Source organism: Ambystoma mexicanum, chromosome 14 (genome assembly GCF_040938575.1).
Source record: "Ambystoma mexicanum isolate Mex_15411 chromosome 14, UKY_AmexF1_1, whole genome shotgun sequence".
NCBI lineage: Eukaryota > Metazoa > Chordata > Amphibia > Caudata > Ambystomatidae > Ambystoma > Ambystoma mexicanum.
In genome coordinates, this window is record NC_090940.1 from 310112303 (window position 1) to 310136289 (window position 23987).

General features: G+C 44.2%; 1 protein-coding gene across 5 annotated transcripts in view; it reads right to left on the reverse strand.

Annotated features, from left to right (window-relative positions):
* Positions 1-23987, reverse strand: part of DGLUCY (D-glutamate cyclase) — an 847613-nt gene that overhangs the window by 607455 nt on the left and 216171 nt on the right. For all 5 annotated transcript variants that reach the window (XM_069637445.1, XM_069637447.1, XM_069637446.1 and 2 more), the window contains exon 4: positions 7580-7778. In XM_069637445.1, the coding sequence (XP_069493546.1) occupies positions 7580-7778 (199 nt within the window). The remainder of the gene's footprint in view (positions 1-7579; positions 7779-23987) is intronic.

Consider the following 23987-nt stretch of genomic DNA (forward strand, 5'->3'; position numbering starts at 1 on the left):
ACTGGAAATTCCGGACCCTCGGACTCTGGCCCTGAACCCATGCAGTTGGGAGCCGTTAGGGGTCCGCTCTCGGAAGCTGAACGGAAACGCAGACGGAATTTAAGACTTTGCCTATACTGTGGGGCTGCTGGGCATTTCTTGGGTACTTGCCCTTTACGCCCACAAAGAAAGTCGGAAAACTAGTTGACCTGTCGTCAGTAGGAAGGGCAACGACAGGTCCAGATTCGTATTCAGTCCTTTCCAGTTCAGTCTCTTCATTACAGCCCATGCAACCGGCAGTTTTATTGGTGGTGAGGATCAAGTTGTCATGGTTAAACAAGGAGACAGAGGTGCTGGGCTTACTGGATTGTGGAGCATCTGGGAACTATATTGATGAGACATTTGCAGTCTGCCAAGAAATACCCTTGTTTCCCCGGAGAAGTATCTTGCCCGTCGAGGTTATTGATGGAACTCCATTGTCTTCCGGTCCGATTCGTCAACAAACCATGTGTCTTCATATGCAGATCAAAGAACACGGGGAAAAGATCGTCTTGGATGTCATCAGATCACCCTCTTATCCCGTGGTCCTGGGTTTACCTTGGCTTCTTCACCACAATCCTACCATCAATTGGGGAGCTCGCCTTTTGGATTTCACCTCAGTTCTCTGCCTCCAGGACTGCTGTTTGGCCGGTGTGTCAAGGAAGGAGATTTCCTCCATACCCCTCACGAGGGGTACTGGCTGTCCTGAATTTTGTGCTCTATTGTCTGTTCCTCAGGAGTATGCTGAATTCCAGCCAGTGTTTTCTGAACCCAAAGACATACCATTACCACCTCATCGAACATTTGATTGTACTATTGAATTGGTACCGGGTTCAGTGATACCACATGGGAAGGTATACGCCTTGACCATTACTGAAAAGGCAGTTCTTCAAGACTATTTGTCAGACTGTATTAAGAAGGGTTATATCACTCCCTCGAAATCACCAGCCGGATTCCCACTATTCTTTGTGAAGAAGAAGGAAGGAACCCTACGACCCTGTATTGACTACCGTCAATTAAATGATATCACAAGAAAAGACAGGTATCCATTGCCTTTAATTCGAAGCATCATGGAGTCCCTTCGAACTGCTCAAGTGTTTACAAAGTTGGATTTACGAGGCGCTTATCACTTAATCCGAATTAAAGAGGGAGACGAGTGGAAGACGGCTTTTAAGACCCCTTTTGGGCATTACGAATACAGGGTTATGCCATTCGGATTATGTAATGCCCCGGCGGTTTTTCAGCGTTTCATGGACAGCATTTTTTGTGATTTAATCGGGATATCTGTTTGGGTGTACCTCGATGATATCCTTATTTTCTCTGTCTCTCTAAAACAACATGTGGAACATGTTCAAGAGGTGCTTCGACGTTTGTCCCAGAACCGCTTGTACGTGAAAGTTGAAAAGTGCTCTTTTCACCAGAAAAGAATGGAATTTCTGGGCTATGTGATCAGTGGCACTGGAATTTTCATGGATCCAGCCAAAGTACAAGCCATTCAGGATTGGACTCAACCTTCTGATGTAAAGTCTCTTCAACGGTTTTTGGGTTTTGCTAATTTTTATCGGCAATTTATACCCCATTTTTCCCAACTCACAGCTCCCTTAACCCAACTAACTAGCAGTAAAACACCTTTTTTCTGGGATACACAAGCCACCAAGGCTTTCAACGTCTTGAAACAGGCCTTTAGTACTGCTCCAATTTTGCGTCATCCCAATGACGAGATGCCATTCATTATCGAAGCCGACGCTTCCGACCTTGCGGTGGGAGCAGTCCTTTTACAAAGAGAACCAGAAACGGATGTGGAACACCCTGTGGCATATTTTTCCCGCAAGTTAACACCTAGCGAACAGAATTATGCAGTAATCGAGAAGGAATTGTTGGCAATAAAAGTTGCTTTCGAAGAGTGGAGACATCATCTCCTCGGAGGTCAGCATTCCGTGGAAGTACGTACTGACCACCGAAATTTGCAGTATTTGAAGTCCCTTCAGTGCAGAACCTCTCGTCAAGCCCGATGGGCCTTTTTTTTCTCTCATTATGACTTCCATATCACATACATTCCCAGTGTTCAGAATTTTAAGGCTGATGCCTTGTCTCGATCCTTGGAGGTAGAAGCAGGAAAGCAGTACAGAGAAGAGCCAATAATATCCCCAAAGCATTTCTTGTTCACTCTCTCACCTTATCTTCAGAAGATACTACAAGAAACTATATCCGATCCTGATCGGGAAAACCTCATGAAACGTCCACAGATTACTGAAGATAATGGACTGCTTTTCTTCCGGAACAGGCTATATGTTCCCACGACCAGTCTTCGAACTCTAGTGCTTCAGGGGTTTCACGACTCCCGAGTTGGTGGTCATAGGGGAATCGGGGCAACTCAAGAAATAATATCCAGACAGTTCTGGTGGCCTGGTTGGGCCAATGATGTGGAACGTTACGTAAAGAGTTGTCCTGTGTGTGCCCAGGTGAAAATTCCTAGGAAGAGGCCCCTGGGATTGCTTCATCCCACCGAGATTCCTCCATACCCCTGGCACACCATAGCGGTTGATTTCATTGTGGAACTTCCTCCATCTGAAGAATATACCTGTATCATGGTTGTAGTGGACTGTTTTTCCAAAGCAGCGCATTTTGTTCCCTTCTTTAAAATACCAACTGCTACTCAGATGGCATCGGCATTTCTTTTGGAGATATACAGGTTACACGGACTACCGCAAAAAATCATATCCGACCGAGGATCTCAGTTCTTGTCATCATTTTGGCGTCAATTGTGCAGCCATCTCGGCATTCATCGTGCACTCAGTTCTGGATATCATCCTCACACCAACGGCCGGACAGAAAGGACTAACCAGACTCTGGAACAATATCTTCGCTGTTTTGCCAATGCCACTCAATCCAATTGGAAGTCTCACCTGGTTTTTGCTGAAGTCTCCTATAACAACACAGTCCATTCAGCTACGGGACTGAGTCCGTTTTTCTGTTTGTCTGGCTTACATCCTAGATTGGTACCCTTTTGTCCTGTACCTTCGAGTGTGGTTCCCTCTGCTGATTGGCTCATCACTTCCATTCAAGATCAACACTCTTTGGCTCGCAGTACTTTGGCAGAGGTCCAGACTCGGATGAAGAGACAGGCTGATAAGGGGAGGTCACCTGAACCTGCTTTTCAGGTGGGGGATTTAGTTTGGTTGTCCTCAAAACATCTTCCCATTCGCAATCTACCCACCAAATTGGCTCCCCGGTATTTTGGCCCTTTCAAGATCACTAAGCGTCTGTCTGCTGTGGCTTTCCGTTTGCAACTGCCTCAAACTTGGCGGGTGCATCCGGTTTTTCATGTCTCCTTGTTAAAACCATACGTGGTGGACACATTTGGCCGATCTACTCCTCGTCCAGCGCCTGTTGTGATCAGGGGGTCTCCCGAATTTGAGGTACAGGAAATATGCGATTCTCGCATCAGGCGAGGGGTGTTGCAGTATTTGGTGGACTGGAAAGGCTACCCAGCCTGTGATAGAACTTGGGAACCACACAGTCAGGTACATGCCCCCCGCCTGGTCCGAGATTTCTATCGCCGTTTTTCTTGGAAACCTGGGGCTTCTGGGCTTTCTGGGAGGGGGCAAAGTGTTACCACCTCACTTACCTGTCAGAGGGGGCGCGGTTATGGGTTCCGACACGCCCCCTCCTGGCGTTGTTATCCCCGATACCGGTTGGGGGGATCGCGGCCATCCGCGGCACCCAGCGTTTCCGGAGTTTCTGTGTCCCGGGGTCTGCGCATGCGCGGAAAGCCGCGTCTCGGTCTCCGCGCATGCGCAATCCACAAGCTTGCTTCCCAAGCCTCGTTCCGGACGCGGCGGCACTCGGGACAGCACGGCTTGCGTTACAAGCCTCCTGAGTGCTGCCGGTCCTATTTAAGCAGCGTGATCTCGAAACTCAACGCGTCTCAACGCGGTTTGTTTTGCGGATCGTGTCCTCGCTCCTGAAGCCTTGCTGCTTCAGTTCCTTACCAGCCTCAGCCTGCCTTCCAGTCTTACCTGCCTCAGCCTGCCTTCCAGTCCTTACCTGCCTCAGCCTGCCTTCCAGTCCTTACCTGCCTCAGCCTGCCTTCCAGTCCTTACCTGCCTCAGCCAGCCTTCCAGTCCTTACCTGCCTCCAATCTACTCTTCAGTCCTGCTCATCTGGCTCGCCTTCCAAGACCTGCCTGCCTCTTCCTTTCCGCCTACCTGCTGCCTCCAGATTGCGTCTTCTGTAATATACTACTGCAAGCAGTCTGCAATCCTAACTGGCATATTGTTACATTCTGCAAGAACAAGGAAGGTGCACTTTTGGGGCGTTGGGAGCTGGTCCACCTCTAACCCTGTTTACTTCAGGGGAAGGGGTGCGCTGGTTTCTTGCGTTTCATAATCTACAATAACCTATCGGACAGCCTGGCGACCTCACCACGAACTACTACCGGAAGCCCAGGTACTCAGCGCCCTAGAGACGCCATCTTTAACACCTTTACAACAAGAAATGGCGAAAAAAGAAGACGGGGCCATTTTGATAAAATGGGCACCTATGGGTGCTATACTGCAGCTGCGAACGCAACCCTCTGTAAAAACACACAATGGTAGGAAAAAGTAAATCACTGCCATCAACCATTAATTGCAGAAAGGGCAACATAAAATGTTACATGAGAAAGTAGACAAAGGGGATACTAAGTAATCCCTCCAGCACTCTATGTAAGATAGTGTGTGCTGGGTCTACAAAGTTCCAAAAGGTAAGTAAAGTCAAGTTCACTTTACTGCTCTTGGAAACAGTAGTTCAACCAAGAGAAGGTATTTAAACCTTTGGGAAATCTGAAAGACTTCTCTGTGCCACTGCACTGAAGGTGCTGTGTGTTACAATGTAAAAAGATGATGCCTATGGAGTTTGGCAGACTTCAAAACCAAAGGAAACACAGTGTTCAAATCAAGGAAGAATACAAGAGAGAGTGGGGAAAAGGTCTCACTCTCCCCAGGATAAAAATGTAAAGTCCTAAAGTCCAGCAAAAGAGCTTGGGGTCTCTAAGGTAGAAGGGAATTAGCACATTTGTGAGAATTCTCCCTAACAACCGGTGTCGATGAGGGGTTTGGTTATGGTCCCCGCAGAGGAAGATCCCCAAGTGTGTAAGGGAACATCCAGTTTTAGCAGTGATCAGCGCTTAATTTGTGGGTGTGTTTGCCAGGGTGCAGCCCTGGCACTTACATTTGAGCCCTGGCACGTGATTATGATGTGGTGTTTTGGCAACTTTATTGTTTCAACTGTCAGTCGTCGTAGTCAAACATTAAGCAACTGCAGCGTGCAATTGCTAGAGTCTCTGCATCCTGGGCCAGCTCATTGTTATTCAGAAACCTGATGATTCAGGCGGGCAGGGCAATGACAGTTATCCATTTTCAGGGAGAACAATGAGTTGGAAGGTGGCAGTCAATCCACCATGCTTGTGGACAAGTCAGCGACCATGCCAGCAGCACCAACACATGGAAGAGGACAGGGAAAAGGTCAAGGCCCAAGAGTAGTGCCTGTCATGAGAGTCAACCTGTATAGAAGGATCGAGCTGCAGGGAAGTTTATTAGTTCAGTTATGATTTTTCCTGAATTTGCTCATCAATTTTCTACAGGAGGAAAGCACATTTGCTCTTTTTCTGTTCATAGATGGTCAACATGTTCCAATTGCCGCTTATAGAATCAGAGCCACATGTTAACAATGAATTGTTTTAAAAGGCACATAAATATTTCCCTTACTTCAAGACACAACTAGCATGTTTAGTTCTTTTGTGTTTGGTTGATATCTGTAAAACACACATATGCCTTGGGTAGTGTATCCATCAACCCAGATGAGCCTGTGATAGTTACAGTTTTAACCCCAAATATCCTGATATTGTGGGGAACAGCCCATGGGTGGTGGCAACAGTGGACTGCCCGCCACGATGTGTAACAAGAATGCTCGAAAATATTTGGGCCTGGCAGGTTTTTATTTGCAAATTCAGCACTGGCAGTGATGTGGAGCTTGTGCCGAGAAGGGAGCCATATGCATTGGCTCAGGACTTGGCCTTCACTGCTGAGCCGTATTTGGACCCTGCCATTGAGGGAGATCATCAATGAGCCCCTGGGATTTCAAGGGTGGTATGAAGCGGGTTTGGATAAAAGCAGGACAGATGTGGGAGAAGGGGCAATTGTTTGTCATTGGAACAACTACAGGACTATCTTAATATAGGGAACATATCAGTCTCCCGCTAGTTGCAGTTAAAAGGTGCACTTACGGTCCCAAGATGGGGTGATAATTTGCAGAAGGAACTGAACTCATTTGAGACGAATTTGATTCAGAAGAAGAGTTCTAAGGGTTTAGTGGCTAGCCTGTTCAAAGAACCGTTGACTGATGAACCGCACGTGGAAAGCAGAGCTAGGATGAATTGCGGATAAGATCTCGTTAGAGATATATCAGACGAATTGTGAGCGGTAAGGTGTCGGAAGGTGTCTCAAGCCTCTATATCACTGCAGAATAGGTGGCAAGCCATCAAACTGTTAGATAGATGGCATTACGCCCTACTAAATTGGCATGGGTGTACTTGGATGTTAATCCACAGTGCTGGAAATGTGGGAAAGGAGAGGAAGACTATTGGCATATGTGGTGGGGGGGTGGAGATAGAGAAATATTGTCAGACAGTATTTGGGAGATGGATAGAGGTGTGTGTTTACTGATGCCTGATGCAGTGGACTGTACTTATTTTTGTAATAACCGTTTGGCTTGATTAAGAAGGGGGTGGGTGGTGGTGGGATGGTGGGTAACAAGCATTATTTTGAAAGGTTTTGGCCTATCCTGTTTGATGGGTCTAAAGGAATTTCTGCTGTTCCCACATTCTAAGAAAATTGCAATAACATGTTGATTTTGAAAAAAGGTTATTACGTTTTCCTTGTCAGGGTCACATTGGGCCAACAACTCGTGGTGCCCCATTCAAATTGAAAGAAAATTGTAAGGCCCTGATGCCAGTCGATGCCAGTTCGCTCTGCCAACACTTACTGTCTATCATGAAGTGCCTGCTTAGGTTGGCATCTTTAATATCACCAGCTCCTACTGAATTACACCGGGCAAGAATGCCATGGAGGTGCACCATCATTATTGGAAACAACTACAGATCTATGCGACTGAATGACTTCAACCGAAAAGTGATGGAGGGATTGCTTTGATTTAATCATATTCACTGACATTGCTCTCTCTGGACAGCTTCCAATCCTTTCTTTAGTCTGGCTGACCCTTTACATAATTGGACCATTCATATGCAAATCGAACTTGGTCCTGCCATCAATGGGGGCAGCCTGTCTGGAACTGTTAGGCCACGTCACCTCTGAATAGACAGCAAGCAACTACAGACATGCTTGGGCCTGGATAACCTCCAATTTCAGCCGTTATCCCACAGCAGGTTGTGTGATCATGAGCAAATCCCGATTCTCCCCATGAGATCTGAGAAAATATGAAGTGCTTGGATACACGCCAGCCTCCACAAATTTCCTATCATACTGCTGGTTACTGACATGAGGAGGATAATAGTCTCTCTCACCTTGTACATGCTGACATTGCACTTCTGCTCCACGTTCCTCACTGGGACGCCCATCTTCTGCACTGCACTCTCGAAGGAGAAGCTGCAGCCCAGGTAGAAGGTCACCATGTCTTCCAGCTGCTCCGAATATCGCTCCAGGTTGCTCAGGCTCTCTGTAAATTCACCGTTTTCATACTTTCGGTACTGCAGGCAGTCGGTTCTAATGGAACAATGTGTCTGATTAATAAGCCGCCCGGAAACAGTAGCATTAAGCCTATCCTGGTTCCCTAATCCCACTCCCTCAAAATCTCCCCACAATGGCTCACTCCAATAGGACAAAGAAGACGCAGGCCATGCACAAGGGAGGGGAAAACCAAACACACACCGCATTAGAGTTCAACATATACAACGTTATTCTAAGATTGTGGATAGGTATTCAATAAGTATATCAAAAGAAAAGGTAGCAAAATAAATACATGAGGGGGCGAAAAATGTTCCTTGCGCTGCAAGCATGGCGCCAGGACCTTTCATCTTTTTAGTTGAAATGGCCCTCGAGCTACATTGGGACTCAAGCAGCAGGTCCCATGTTGGCCATTTTACCACAAAGCAAAATACTTCTTTAATTTAGTGCATTAAATGTGCGCTTTTCAGCACGCACATTACAGGTTTTCTTTGCTTGTTGCAGTATTCAGCAGAATTCTTATCACCTAATTGTATTTTTACTCCGATATCAACTACATTAGCAACTTGCTGATAGTGAGCTTAATACCATAATACCTTTTTAGTGTTTCAGCTCGTCATTGGTTGCCTGTCCTGTGATAACCTACAACTAGTAAACCCCTCCCTACATTCCTTTATCTCACCATTATAATCTATGTACTCCAGGTGCCTCAGCCTGTTTTCCCAGCTGTAGTTAAAGGGGCCCCAAATGTAATTTTATAATGAGCCCCACAAGTCCTGACACATCCTCAACTGGCCATGTTGCATTGTATTATTTGATGTGTAAAAAACAATGATAGGTCATCAAAATCCCAAAATGTTATAAATACTAACAGCACATTAATAATAACCATGGCACTGTTGAGATGGAAAAGCCAAGCAGAACAAAATACTATACCGTTTTTAGAACAAAGAAAAATAAGGGGGGCATTTTACTTAACATTTGTTTTGTTTTTAAATGTCACACGTAGAACACAAGTTCATAGACAAAAAGGATATATTCAGGGCACCGTACACAAGCACCCATTAGCAGCATCACATCACTCATTGTCCGAGTAGATTCATAGCATTGGGTGCAGGCGTGCATCTTGAAGCTGGGGCAGAGCATTCTATGCCTCTGCAAATACACCCTTTGCACTGTGGTGTGTACTCCTGGAAAGGGCTTCAGGCTGTGCAGATTTTAGGGCTCTTGCCCCTGCGAAGATTTGGAAGGTCGTGATGACCAACTTGTAATGCGTACATAAAGCCACTGGGAGGAAGTGCAGATCACGAAAGATATGGATAATAGGTTTCAAGAGCGAAAGACATCACATCATTCGAGCAGCAGCGATGCTTATCAGCAAAACGATACGTAGCGTTGCATAATGTGCATTGCTGTAGTCTAAACGCATAAACACAAAGGCCTGCATTACTGCTTATTTTTGGAACATTATTATTGTTAAATTGCCCAAAAACATAGGGCTTATACATGATATAGGTACTGGACATTAATTATGATATGATTCTTTCACTGGTAAATGAGTAATTTATATGTTAAAGGAATGGTTCGGGCAAAAAATATTATTGTCCCTATGGTTCGGCCATGTGATTTTAACCATAATTCGATCGATCGTATAAACATTTCCTATACACCTTGCCTGAGTTTTCGTCTCATGAACACAAGCAAAATCAGGCAGCATGGCGCGTCCATCTTGGGATAATCTTATGACTTGCCGCATCGCCCTGGGTGACCTGCGTTTGCGGCACTAAATCATATCCCCCACCCCTCAGCCTGACATCACTAGACGCGTACCCCCCATTTCACAACGCCAAAGCACGTCTCGTGTCAACATTCTCTGCGCCTCAGCTAATGATGTGTCGCCATGGAAACGGCAGGAAGCCTCTTTCCTCGAGAAGTATAAACAGAGCGTTTCACAACACACAAACGCAGATTTTCTTTTCCATTCCTCACGCTGTATTTCTTTGAGTATTCTGTGACTCGTTTCTGTGCTCTGGTCAGCTACCTTCGTTGCTTGTAGCCCGTGTGAATAGATAGCAGTACGACCGCTATAAATTATTTTTGTTTCTTTACCACACAATGGCAACAATAATGCCCTACCTGTACGAGCCTGAGTATTCTGAGGAGGAATTACTGGAAAGAGCAAGCTCTGTAGACGATGGGGATTTGGACAACAGTTGGGCGGACGTTTCAACAGATGAAGAGCCTGGGCCTAGTCGCATGGATGGTGTTTCCACCTGGTGTACCTGCAATCGGTGCGCGCTAATGCCAACCGAGGTGGAGACCTGCTGCTGCCGAGAAAACTCTGGATGCTTGTCCTACATATCGCAAGGCGATCCACAGCCACAATGCATTACCGAGCTGCCAGACTTCACGGCAGTCTGTCTCACACGGTCCGTGTTGAAGATTTTGATGGTGCTTATGCACAAACTTCGCGCTACAGTTCGCCCTCGTAATCCAAGTAACGAGTAAGTATTGTCTGGTTGTGATGTAAGTTAGGCCACTACTATTTCACGGTTGTCCCCTATATTCTCTTAACTTAAAGATATTAATGTCATATCCGTTTAGTATGGCAAATCTCTAGTAACAGTCGCCTAAAAGTCGTTCAATATTCTGTAGTGTCTAGTTAGCATTTGTCCTGCCAAAAATGCCATTGCATACAAGAATTGTCATTGACAACTAAGGTTTAATACATTTATCTTGGTCATCTAAAAACAGATTGTATCTTTCTCTTTCATAGGTGGTACCGGCTGGTGGCCTATCATTCGTACACATCATGGCTTCATGGGAGGCTTGGACACCGCGTTCGATGAGGAATACCCGCCTGTGTAGTTGGCACCCTTAGACAAACTTTCCCCAGCGACAGTGGTCAGTACAGGAGATTTTCCCTCGCCGAGCTGCAACCAGACTTTAACAATGTGTAGTATTTTTTTGCCATCAAAATAAGAAACCAAATAAAGCACAACATACTTTTTATCAATGGTTGTTTCAGTGTTCAAGTGAATCAAGTGTGTCTCCATTCAGCATTGTTCCGGTGCCTTGTCTGCACGCCTCCCGGCCCATCCATTCCACCCCCCACTATCAAAAGCAGTTTGCACCTGTGGGTGTGCGCTGCCATGGGGGGCTGTCAGGGGCGCAAACGGCCAAGGTGCCAAACAACATGTACACTTTAAAAAGGTATCCCACTCCCAGTGGCCATTGCTCACATGGCCTCCTCAGACCCCTGTGTCTCCAGGCAGGCCTCCCCTGAAGCAGACCGTGCCCCTACAATCCACATAAGTGTGTCTCCATTCAGCAGTGTTCCGGTGCCTTGTCTGCACGCCTCCCGGCCCTTCCATCCCACCCCCCACTATCAAAGGCAGTTCGCACCAGTGGATGTGCGCTGCCATGGGGGGCTGTCAGGGGCGCAAACAGCCAAGGTGCCAAACAACATGTACACTTCAAAAGGTATCCCACGCCCAGGGGCCATTGCTCACATGGCCTCCTCAGACCCCGTGTCTCCAGGCAGGCCTCCCCGGAAGCAGACCGCGCCCTTACAATGTACATAATGCCACGACATACACACGTCATTCATTCACAAACACACCCCTTTTTGTAATTCTTTATAAACCACTGGATATTTACCCTGAGAACATCCTTGAGCACTTCAAGTCAACTCGTGAACGTACTACTCTGTGAAAGCTTCGAGTGAACTTGTCAGTGTGCTACCTGTGAACATCTATCTCCCTGTTCTCCTGCCACTAATTACTCTGCTTGCTGAATCCAACTGTTTGTTGATCAAGGTAAGGACATGTATCCTAATCATATCTTCTTCATTTGTACATTTATATCTATTCCGAAGTATCTAACTCCGTAGTGCTATGTTAATTTGTATCATTGCTATTGACTTGAGTTTCTTTTGTTATCTTATCAGTATATCAATTTTTATCATTGTCAATTGGCATCGTATTGCATCCTTCGTGGACCGTGCCTATAGTATAAGTATGTTACATTTTCGTGCATGATAGAACATTCAAGGGACGAGTAACATGTTCTGATTTTCAACACATCAATGAATCGTTTGTGAAATTTATCCTATAATACAGCCGCACACGCTGCACTGGTTTTGCTGTGGTGCCTTAAAGAAAGTGTGCATGGAACACTGTATGGTCCAATTCATTCTTTCTCACAACCCTATGCAAAATAATTTTCTAATAATGTTGACCTTTGTTTTGCAGAATTTACAACAATGCCTGCATGTTCTATTTTCAGTTGCCCTTCGAAGACCCATGACAAATCCGAAGGCATTACAATGCATGTATTCCCTAAGACTGCTGATCGAATAAGAGAATGGGTCAGACGTTGCAGATATCCACTGGAAGAACTTGAAAGTAGAGTCAACCAAGTCTTGGAGGACAAGAGGGGTCATCGATACCGCATCTGCAGCCTGCACTTCTCACCGGATATGTACGACACATCCTTGTATACAAAGAGGAATCAACCGAGAACAACTCGGAAATTGCTCCCAAACGCTATTCCAACTTTACTTGTAATAATGCCGCCACAGGTGAGTCACGTTTCCGGATTTAGCTTTACGCCTGTAATTTCTGTGTAAATGCCACTTATAGTACTTTCCATATTTATGTGATTGAATAGCTGTTGAGATAATGACTTTTTTGCTAAACATCACTCCTTGTTTTGTAGAACCCACATAGAAAAATGATTTATGGGGACGGATAACTATGCTATATTATGCGTTTCAATAAGTGTAATTTTCTCGTATTCAATCTCCTTACATGCCATTTTGTAATATTGGAATTTAAAAGCGAATAATACTTTCACTTTACCACTCCACGACTATCCACCGAATATGAAGGAACAAGATTCAACATCCATGTCTGGCCTGGAGTTATCAACCACTTTGAGCGCGTACCAGGTAATCTTACCTAGCTATTCTGTTCCGGGCTGGTTTTATGTACCAAATTCTCGATAATGTGATCATATTTTCGTAACGTATCATTGAATTGCACAATGTTTCTTTACCGCTTTACTGTCGATATGCACCTTTGTCGTCTTTGTCCCGTTTACAATCTTTTCGACCCTACTAATGCAAGTACTGTGTTTCAGGGAGATGCTGAAGCGTCCACTACAATCCGAACACCCCTCGTAGTAGATCCGGTGTCAGGGGTATGGGTCCTCATAGCTCAATAGGACAAGATAATATGATCATATTTTGGCAATGTATCAATGTATTGCACAATGATTATTTACCACTTGACTGTCGATATGTACCTGTGTCGTCTTTGTCCCGTTTCCAATCTTTTCGACCTTACTAATGCAAGTACTGTGTTTCAGGGAGATGCTGCAGCGTCCTCTACAATGATATTATCCATTGTGCTGGTTCCGGAACCACACCATACAGTTGCTCCGGAGCCAGAGGTATGCGCACTGACAGTACCATTGAATAAAAGAAAGTCGGTCTAATTAGATGTGTAATGCCAATGACTTATTTTAAATGGATACTATTTTTTGTAGGGATGTTTACAAGATCCGTATATTGAACCGGAGGAACATGTATCAGAGTCGGTCCGCCAGTTTTCTGATGTTAGAGTAAAGAAGGTTTCAAAGAGAAGAAATAAAAATAAGGTTAGTTATAAACAAATTCTATTGTTGACAAAAGTTTTGTGCTAAGGCCTTCATTACATGCTTTTTATAATGTCAAATGTACAACACTGTATGTTGGATTTACACTGAACATCCCTTTTCCTATCTGTCCTATAATTGCCCAATCGAGTACGGACTATGCAGACACAGACAGCGATACAAATGACAGATGCTGCTTGCCAAACTGTTTTCACCATGGAGGAACTATTCATCGAGGCGCGTCATGTTCGCACTAGAGATGCCTATGTCCAATGGCCAGAAAATGAATTTAATAAGACCAGCGATTCCAGCAAAGTGTTCTTGGACCATTGCTACAATGTGCCCACTCCGCCAGATGAAGGTGCAATTGAATTTATAGAAGATAGTTTTACATTACTCGACGAGCACTTGACACAATCGACACCCGCCAAAAAAATGCCCCCAACATTCCACATTGATGTTTTCTCCTATCCATCATCAAGTAACAGATGTCAAAATGACAGAAACTGAAGCATCAACACTATTGACCGACGAAACAGACAAAGATATCGACTATAGTATGTCCGTTTTAGCTGATATGTCCACCGCTGGTCAGTCCGAAAGAACAATGTTGCCTGATGACAGTAATATAAAAGAGGCCAAATACATAGTATTCGACAGCAGCTTGATGGAGATTATAAAGATGCTGAAATGTGTGCATTCAGTGAAATTTGTGCATTCAGTGGGAGGGGAAGTATGTGGAAAGCCATTGGTGAGCGTGACTCGTCTAACACAAGGCAGTAACCTGAAAATACATGCCACCTGTGAAAAGTCACAAAGCATTTTCATGGTCCGCTCAACCGATGCTGGGGAAACTGCCAGCTGGCAATCTAATGTGTGCAGCAGCTTTACTTTTCAGTAGCTCTAGTTTCACGAAGTTATCCAGTTTCTTTCAGTTTGTGGGACTCCATTTCATTTCCAAAATGCAATACTACAAATACCAAAGTGATTATCTGTTCCCTGCCATCAGTGATGCTTGGAAAATTGAACAATTGGCTATTGAAAGTACATTCCCCGACAAAAGGTTCAGGCTAGCCGGCGATGGACAGTGTGACAGCCCCAGATTTTCTGCCAAGTACTGCACCTACCATCTTCAGGTCATGGAAAGTAAGAAAATTGTGAGTTTGGTGGTCGTGCAGGTGTCCCAATGTAAATCCTTGGTGGCCATGGAGAAACTTGGTTTTATAAAATCACTGGAAGATCTACAATCGAGGGGAATGCAAATCGAACTCATAGCCACGGACAGACACGTTTCTATAGCCAAGACAATGAGAGAGCAGTATCCAAATATCAAACATCAATTTGATGTATGGCATGTTGCCAAATCAATTAATAAAAAAATCTCGGCTGCAGGGAAAGAGAAGGTTTTGAAAGTATTTCGCAATGGTGCCAGTCTTTCAGCAACCATCTTTGGTGGAGCTCCAAAACATGTGATGGGTCTGTGGAAATTCTACTGGAAAAATGGCGCTTACTGATGCACCACTGTTCCAACGCAACCACTGGACAGAAAACCAACATTTCCACCAATGTGAACATGGCCCTTTGTCCCCAGAGCAGGCACGGAAGAAGAAGTGGTTGATACCATTGTCACCTACACACAAAGCCCTTGAGAAGATTGTGTTTGATAAAACTCTATCAAGAGATCTGAAGGGACTCACAGAATGCTGTCACACAGGAGATTTGGAGGTGTTCCACAATATGTGTCTAAAGTACAGGCCAAAGAGATTGCATTTTGGCATCCAGGGGATGAAATGTAGGACTTTACTAGCGGTACTAGCGCATAACGAGAATGTGGGCCGGGAACAATCTAGGACTGCAGGAAACTTAGGGATGCTTCGCTACAATATGGCCTTTAAAAAAAGAAGCAAAAAATGGGTGGTCAAGCCAATATATGATAAAATGGAATTCGATTTTGTGAAAGATCTCATTGTTAACGTTGTCGAGATAGATTTTGAAATCTATCCTCTCAGTCCTTTTCTTAAAAATATATTACAATTATTACGACTGCTTTCACATTTCACAGTTTAGTTGAGATACTGTGGGACCTTCATTTTTTGTGTTAATGAAGAATGGTTAACAGTGTGTAAGAATATTTGGGTTTTGGCAGTTGACTTGCAATAAAGTTCCTCAAAAAAGCGAAATAACTGCAGGACCTACAAAAGGGATTAGACCTAGGCCACAAAACATTCTAGGCACGCAAGAAGTACTGACTGTGAAAATATGCCATGGGGTAGGAGGCCACGAGATAAGCAGAGGTGGCCCTATTGGCAAATTTCACCTACAGCTGAGCAGCGCCATGAACAACGAGCGGCCCTCTATTTCCTGAGCCCGTGTTTCAAAATTCATTTTCTCATGGATGCGTTGACACGGGATGCTGCAAAGTAAGAATGTACGTTCATTTTGAGTGAAGGTCACCATCTTTGAATTTCGGCTTGGGAGCCGTGAGGCCCCACCAGTCCCTCGCACAGTATAAGGTTCTATTGTTTTTTGACCTTGAGAGGCAGGGACCATTCCGAAAGGGATTGAATTGAAGGGGGGGGTGTAATAACGTATGATATGATAAGGTTGCCCATTCCGAAACTGCACCTAGTTACATATAAGTTGAGTTTATGAGAAAACGTTGACACAAACGGAGGATTCTGCATCACGGTTTGCATTATGCCTAGAGAATGGAAATTGCGAATATAATGTAAGTTTCTCTTTAGACGATTTCATACCCGAACTAATCGAAATACGAATAGCTGACCGTTACTGATGGGTGACATTATACTTGTTTGTTCTGTTTGGCATATTGCAATGAAGTGCTAGTACTTCTATCTACCGGGCAACAGGGGCAGGCCAGCATCGAGACGCATGTAGACCACCACTCGTTTCTCCCTGGCTCTACGCTAATAAATCATTACATTGTTTTTGCACCTTGCATTCTTGCCCAAGTTTACGCATTAGGTTTAGAGCTCAGCATTCTCATTCGCACTATCCGCGGAAGCAAATAGCAGAGTAGTTTGATATTCCACATTGTATTCTCTCGGTTCACATTGTGTCACCTCTCTGCTAATAAAGGAAATGAATAATTGTGATAAAGATTGGATACTGAGACACTTTTCGATTTTTATCTTTTGAAAACAGGTACATCGTGCCGTTCTGCGATTGTCATCTATTCCAGACCCTGACCGATGGCTTCTTTAACCGCCAGCTGCAGCTACATGTCAATCACTGGATCTACTTGACTGTATTTTGGGACGACAGACAAGGTCCAATCTGTCCGTACGCAGTACCGGCTATTAGGAGCAACATAACAACCTTTACGGTGGTCTAGTGCCAAGTTGAAGCACCAGCCTTGCAATTCACCATGCGACCGAAGTGCTTCGATTACCCCAAACGAACACCCTTTGCACCCAAAAGGAACAGCGCGTGACTCACGATAAACATTTGCGGATTTATGAAACGAGAGCAAAGAAAAAAATTCCATTTTAATTGATTAGGTCACACGCCGATTGTTATCGAAACATTTAAAGTGAAATAAATGTACTTTACCAATTGTGCAGTCTTGTTGTTTCCTTTTAAAGTACAGTTTCATATTCCTAATTGTGACACGCCGTGCTGTGAGACGATGTGTGGTTTCCGGGTTCCGCGTCTAGTCGCGTAGGTGACGACTGGGCGCGTTTGGCCACGCTACCCAGCAATGTCACGGAGAGAGGCGGAGAATATAAATGATTTGGTGATGTCAGGCTCAGGGTGGGGGATATGATTTAGTGCCGCAAACGCAGGTCAACCAGGCGATGCAGCAAGTGATAAGATTATCACAAGATGGCCGCGCCCTGCTGCCTGATTTTGCTTGTGTTCATGAGACGAAAACTCGTATAAGGTGCATATGAAATATTTGTATGATCGATCGACTTATTGTTAAAACCAAGTGGCCGAACCATAGGGACAATAATATTTCTGCCCGAACCATTCCGTTAACCATTGATTATTTTAATCATATAGTTGATTTTATTTATGCAAAACTGCCTTTTGATGAATTTAACTTTGATATATTTTATTTAAATGTAATTTAATAATGTATGCATATGTAATGGGGTTAAAAGGTTTTTTTTTTGTTTTACCAAAAAACACCATAGAAACAATACTGCTTATATGTCAGCCGACGTAGCCACCTGTGTCAGAATTTTTTTTTAAAAACGCTTTAACCACTGCAACAGTTTGTACGTGCATTTTAAGGATGCAGTCAAACGGGTACTCGCTAACATGGAGGAGTAGTAAGCCACTGACCAATAGCAGTTTACGCTCGCTCTGTATTGTCAGGGTGCAGTTTCAGCCACTTTGCCCACCTCCGAGTGGCAACTTCAGTTAGGCAGCTTGTCAGTGTGCCTAGGGCCGCCAGAGCTACCATGGAATGAGGCACATATCGTCTTGGCACACGTCATGCTTTGGGAAGAGAGAAGGTTTATCCCCTTGTTACCCTTAAGGAACAACCCCCGCCGGTGAAACATGGGGTCCCAACCTCAGCTGCTGGGCCCTGTAATGCAGGAACAAGGAGATGGATTCAAGAACAGTGTCCCACATCATACAGGTCCCCGGGAAGGGCCAACAGTCCGCCATGATCAATAGTGTCACAAGGGCACAGACAGGTTCAACATGACCAGGTCAAAAGCCTCAGTCCACGGCCATTAGTAAATCTCTCGCTACGCAGACCAAGTCCAATGGGTGGGGGCAGGGCACAGCGTAGTTTCCATATAAGGAAAATATGCGAGTATATTGGTAATGTCAGCGGTAAGTGAATGACCAGGATTCATTTCCTTGTCTCACCAGCCGCTGGCAGGGTAACTTGAATATACCGGGAAGGATTCCAGTTACATCTCTGGTACTTTCTATTTTATGATGCCTCAATGAGGCAATTTCTATTATGAGCCTGAGTGTTTTTTCTTTTTCTTTAAATCTTAACTGACTTTGGTTGAGGGTATTGCTTGGACTTTTGGCAGGTACCAATGCTTCTTTTGAAAATCAGTGGCGCAAAGAGTCGCACTGATCCAAGAAATCAGCCTGCGCGCACAACAAATGTTGCATTACTCGCAAAAACGGTGGCAAATTGTGCATGCACACTGGCCCATAACAATGTTCAAAAATTCCAACCGCACAGTTCACTAAATCATCAAACTGACCCACCTGGGCCCACAGAAGTGGTCTATTGGGACAGCCCTTTCGGCATTGCCCTCCAGGCAAATCTGAGCCTGTTCATTGCACGTGGGGACAGTCTTCACGACAGTGAGTTTCTTCCACTGAACTATTCTTTATCTTTTCATAGTTTCATTTCTTAGAGCGCAACTATTGCCCCACCAAACCTGGAGCATGACGAGGCTTACCACAGAGGTCCGTCATGAATTAACAACAAACAGGAATGAGAGTGAGGACTGAAACAAGCACACCAGGCAGTGCATCGCCTTACCCTAATAAACCTCAGAATTCCATTATTATTTTTTACAATACTCTGACCACTGGGTACATGTGTGCATACATATTAACCCTCCTGCCCAGAGCCCATACAATGGCAGCCAGTTGTCTGACTTTCATGGTGCTCTGCATCTGTCCTGCCATTGGTCACACTCCTCTGCAGGGCCTGCTGAAGATGCGTCAGGGCTGGTGGGCACCCATTTCAACATAATGCTTGTGCCCCCCCCCCCCCCCCGCTTCTATTACAGCTGGGAAAAACAGTCTTAGGCGCCCGTGGGTTGTGTAAATTATAATGAAGTCAAAAGAATGCTGCACGGTGTTTAATAGCTGCAGATTATCACAGGACAAGCAGCCAACACAGAACTAAAACACTAAGGCCCTGATTCATAGAATTTATGGCGTGTAAAAAGTGGCTTTGCTGCCATTCTGCCCGCAAAACCCCATTCATCAAACAGGGATTAGCACGCAGGATGTCACGCAAAACACAAATAATTCCATGAATCATGGCCTAAATATCTAGCTGAAAACCTATTAAGTGCACTTTGGCAGCAGGGTGCTAATGTTAGGAAATAGGAGTAAAAAGGCAACAAGGCGATAAGTGGGGGGAGATGACGGCCAGAGGTGTCAGCAAAACTAGCCTGTAAAGGGCGCAACACACGTTTATGTCCCAAATTAAAGGAATATGTTTATAATATTGCAAAGGTGGGGCAGGTGCTAGAAGAGCCCCTGCCACTTTTCAACTTAAAAGGGTGAAAGGCTCTGATGCCATCCCTAATCCTTAGACCCTGGATGAGGGCAAAATGAAGAGCTCTCAAGATTCCCTTGGCAGTCAGGAGAAAGCCACCCAATCCATTCTTTTCTTTTGAATTCTGGGACTTGTTGTTTCTTTACTATTTTCAATTTCACAAAACTAGAATTCCCAGAATTCACAAGGAAAAACGTGGTTGGCCTTCTCATGCATGGCAAGGGGAAACGTGTCAGCTTTGTTACAGGTGTTTTTACCAGTTGTGTTTTTAATCACAGTATTTGAAGTTATATTGGAACAAGTCACTGTACTATTGTCGCTTTGCCAGAGGTCGATCAACACATATATAATCCGAACTAGCAATATTGTCTTATTTTGTTTTCCAGAAAAACCTTACTTCACTGACTGATGGGTACTAATGGACCTATCCAGAATGTGATGAAGCACAATTCAAGCTGTTAGAAAGGATGAATTCTATGTTCCATCGCTGCAAGTTATCATTAGGAGGAAGAGTCCCTCACTGGGCCCCTCCCTCAACCCACACTGCCTAAATTGCTTTCTTCAAATGTAAAAACCATATGGAAGCAAGACTTTAATTAAAAGATTTTCAGATTAACGTAGTAATGCACTGAGAGAAAGCCTGGGACTCTGTCCGGGGACTCAGAATTGTCGCTGATACAAATAGACTAAATCATCAAAAGACATCATCCTTAATGAGGGTCTGCGGCCAACGTTCTGGAAACCAGCATCTCAGCAACTGTCAAAAAAGCTGCATGGCACTTGCCCAGGGCCCACAAGGCTAGCTGATCTGAAGAAGTAAGATTCCATTGTTCACCAGTCCTAAATAGCACACGTCAGGATATTGTATGATGGTGCTTCTGAGGCTCTAAACCCATTGCCTTTCTGTTTTGGAAAGTGCATTCTGCATTCTGCCCTGATCAATTAATTCATCATGTATTGCTTTCTGTGTTCACTGTAGTATACATAGTCTGTGTGTTCCTTATGGCACAACTCTGTAGCATTCTTTCCTTCCTGTGGGAATTATGTTGATCATATGAAATAGGCAATGGTGAAATGCATATTGATAAATTGAGTGCCACAATGGTTCAGAAGTTAGCTCAGTGTGTGGAGCACCCATTGCAGAGATATGTGTTCATATGCAAAATTAGAATATCACATTCCAGTAAGGCTGGCTGAGCCTTTCCTATGTCTGAAGTGTATAAACCTGTCTGCATATGTACTTGGTTTTGCAGAACAACATCTGCTATTAACAGCAATGTACCTGTACCAGATAAGGGTTGATATAAAAACTAACATATCATCCGTATGGTGAAGGTCTAGAAATTGGTTTGTTCAGATGGGGTGATGTAAAACCTAGGCAATCACCTCCAACAATGGCATAAACTGTTAGACCAAAAGGTGAATAAATATCCAAATTCAAGACTATGGAACGACAGCGTTCATGTTTGTATCCTGGATTTGCCAGCAGACGGTTCAGTGATCCTGGTCAAATCCTCTAATATGTCTTACATGACTGTGCTGTCTTCTGTGAGGTTTGCCTTCTTGCATGCTGCTGGTATCGTTTAGCCTATTACTTGATCTTTCTTCTTATGTAGGCTATTTGGATGGAAGGGTTGGTAGACAGAAGAGAGCGGACCATATGTTGCAGGCCTCAGGCAAGCAAACAAAAAACGGTTTATTCTTGGGTAAAAGTTAAAGGTTTTTATGCACGTTTATAAATGAAAATGTCACAAGCCATTGTTTTGGAAGTGTTTAAAGCCTTAAAATACAAAAGACAAACCCAGATTAAATTTGTTGAATTTGTTAAATCACATCGATTGGTATACTGGTTGCTGGTATGCTGGTTCTTATATACTTCCCTTGATGCTGGAGAGAATGAAGCTAGAATCATCCAAGTCAGTTTTTTGTTATAAAATGAGATTGTTTTAGTTCATGGTAAGAAATGGAGAAAAAAAAATTCAAATGCAAAATTGCACAGTTGGCACACATCTCAGCTTCACCCCTTCACCCTTTAACCAATGTGTGATCCTAGGCATCTCATTTAATGTTGTATTTCCTAACCTCTCAATATTGCCAGTCCCTAAACCTTTCAAAATGGTCAGCCCTTACGAGTGATTTCCTTCTCATGGTCTGATCTTCATAAAAGCCTTATTCATGGTTTCACTGTGTTAATAGTGAGCATATTTATATCGCACCACTGGCATTTGTTCCTTTGATAGCTAATGGCAACCCTATTTGAAAACCATATCCCACTTCTAATCTCAGTCTGTCTGGATAAAGACACCTTCCTGGTAGCTTCTAATCTGCCTCCACTATCCATGCTATGGTATATGTAGCGTTCAATGTGAGTTCTCTGTCTATTATGGGTTACATGTACCTTTTACTTACGGTCCTGCATTAATACTACATCTACCTTCTTGGATGTTATTGATAAAAAGTATACTGTATGTACTAGAACAGTAGCCCCTTTGTTGACTGCTAATGTTGGTCTTCAAATGCTACTTGTTTATCATTCTGATTAGAGCAGGAATTAATAGGGCAAGGGGACTTAAAGGGAGTAAACGTGCTTATTATGCTGCGAGACAGCACATCAACCTATAGGTTGGGAGCGTGACGGGTGCGGGGCGCGACCACTATTCTTGATCCCTTAATTCCTTTGGTTTGGTGGAGGGGGGGCCCCAAAGATGTCCGTGCCCAGAGCCCCAAAAGTGCTTAAGATGACCCTGATGGCACAGGCAGATTGTGCCTTTTGCGCCGTTGGGAGTGCTGGGTTCAGCACATTCGGACCAGTGCCAGCAGGTAATGAGGGAGAATGGAAACAGCAGCCAAACCTTGCTAACATACATGTTGCTTGGACACCTGGAGATCTGAGAAATTTGGTGAAAGAGTTGGAGCGGTTTGTGGAGAAATTGCAGACGTTTTTACAACCCCTCCTGGGCTGACATGAATCAGCTCATGAGGATAGTTATGCCACCCAAAGTAAGCAAGCGGTTGATAGAGAGTGCATACCAGCACATTATGGCCTTTGCGACCACCCCAGTTGCAATGTCTGAATACATTGGAGTGTGGCCAGGTTGTGCTGCTAGTAGGGAATAGAATATGATAGTAAGGAGAGGCATCACGATTTACTGGAAAACCACAAATTCCTTCAGATCATAAGGAACAATCTGTCAAGGTCCTTACTCTTCACAGATGATGTGATCTTGGTTTCTAAGACTCCAGCTGCCCTAAAGAAACAAGTGGCCGAATTTCATGAATGGTGCAACGAAAGTGGCCTCACAATAAACATCAATAAAACTGTGATGGTATTACATCAACCCCACAAAAAAGCAACCAAAATTACAGCTCACCATCGAGGGCTAAGAAATTGAGCAAGTTGCTAGGTTCGACTATCTGGGCACAAGATTTAAAAGTAATAGGATTTGGTGTGCTCAAATAGAGAAATTGATTTTGAGCCTAGATAGAACAAACAATGCCACCTTAAAATTAGCATATGTGCATTGCATTGGTGCCTTATCACCAGCATTACAAATCTAGAACATGCAGGCCAGGTCCACAGCTGTTTATGGGGCAGAGATCTGCGGATACACTAAACCCCCTAGACTGCAGGTAGCAGAGAACCTATTTTTAAAAAAGACGAGTCATCTTCCCAGAAGCACCTCTAATGCGGCCATATGTAAAGAGTGGGGCCAAAACAACATTCTGGACGTATTGGCCAATCGGCTGATATTATATTGGGTCTGTCTCTGGGCTTCACCTGATCTGTCAAGATGCAGAGAAGCATTAACAGATCTACTATCCCAGATTTGTGGGATGAACATCCCCCTGGTGTAGGCATGTCAAAGCAGAACTATCATATATGGGATTAATACATTTTGGGTGAAATACTGCCCTAATTAATGGCCATACCAAGAAACTAGTCTGCATGCGCTTGCAATAAAGATGAAGACCGAAACAGAATTCTATTTTAGGTCTTGAGCACAAGCTCAAGAATACCAGCGCTGCAAACTGACACGTGGACTAGAATGTTATCCCGATATTGTGATCCCACCATTTGCATAAGACTGGGCACCTTGCTTCTGAACTCACAGTCACACTCCTAGCCTATGGTGGAATCTGAGCAATGCCCAATCCGTACTGCAGAGAAATAAAATGTTGCACACTTCTTATTTCTACGCCCATACTATGAATCCTATTCGAGATGCTATTTGAAACCTATTTTGATAAAATACAACTTCAGAAATGTGCCCGACGCAGTAACTATGTCCAAATCGACTGTGGAAAAACGGATAGTGTTTGCTTTCTTAAAATATATACATCGAGTATGGCTTGTG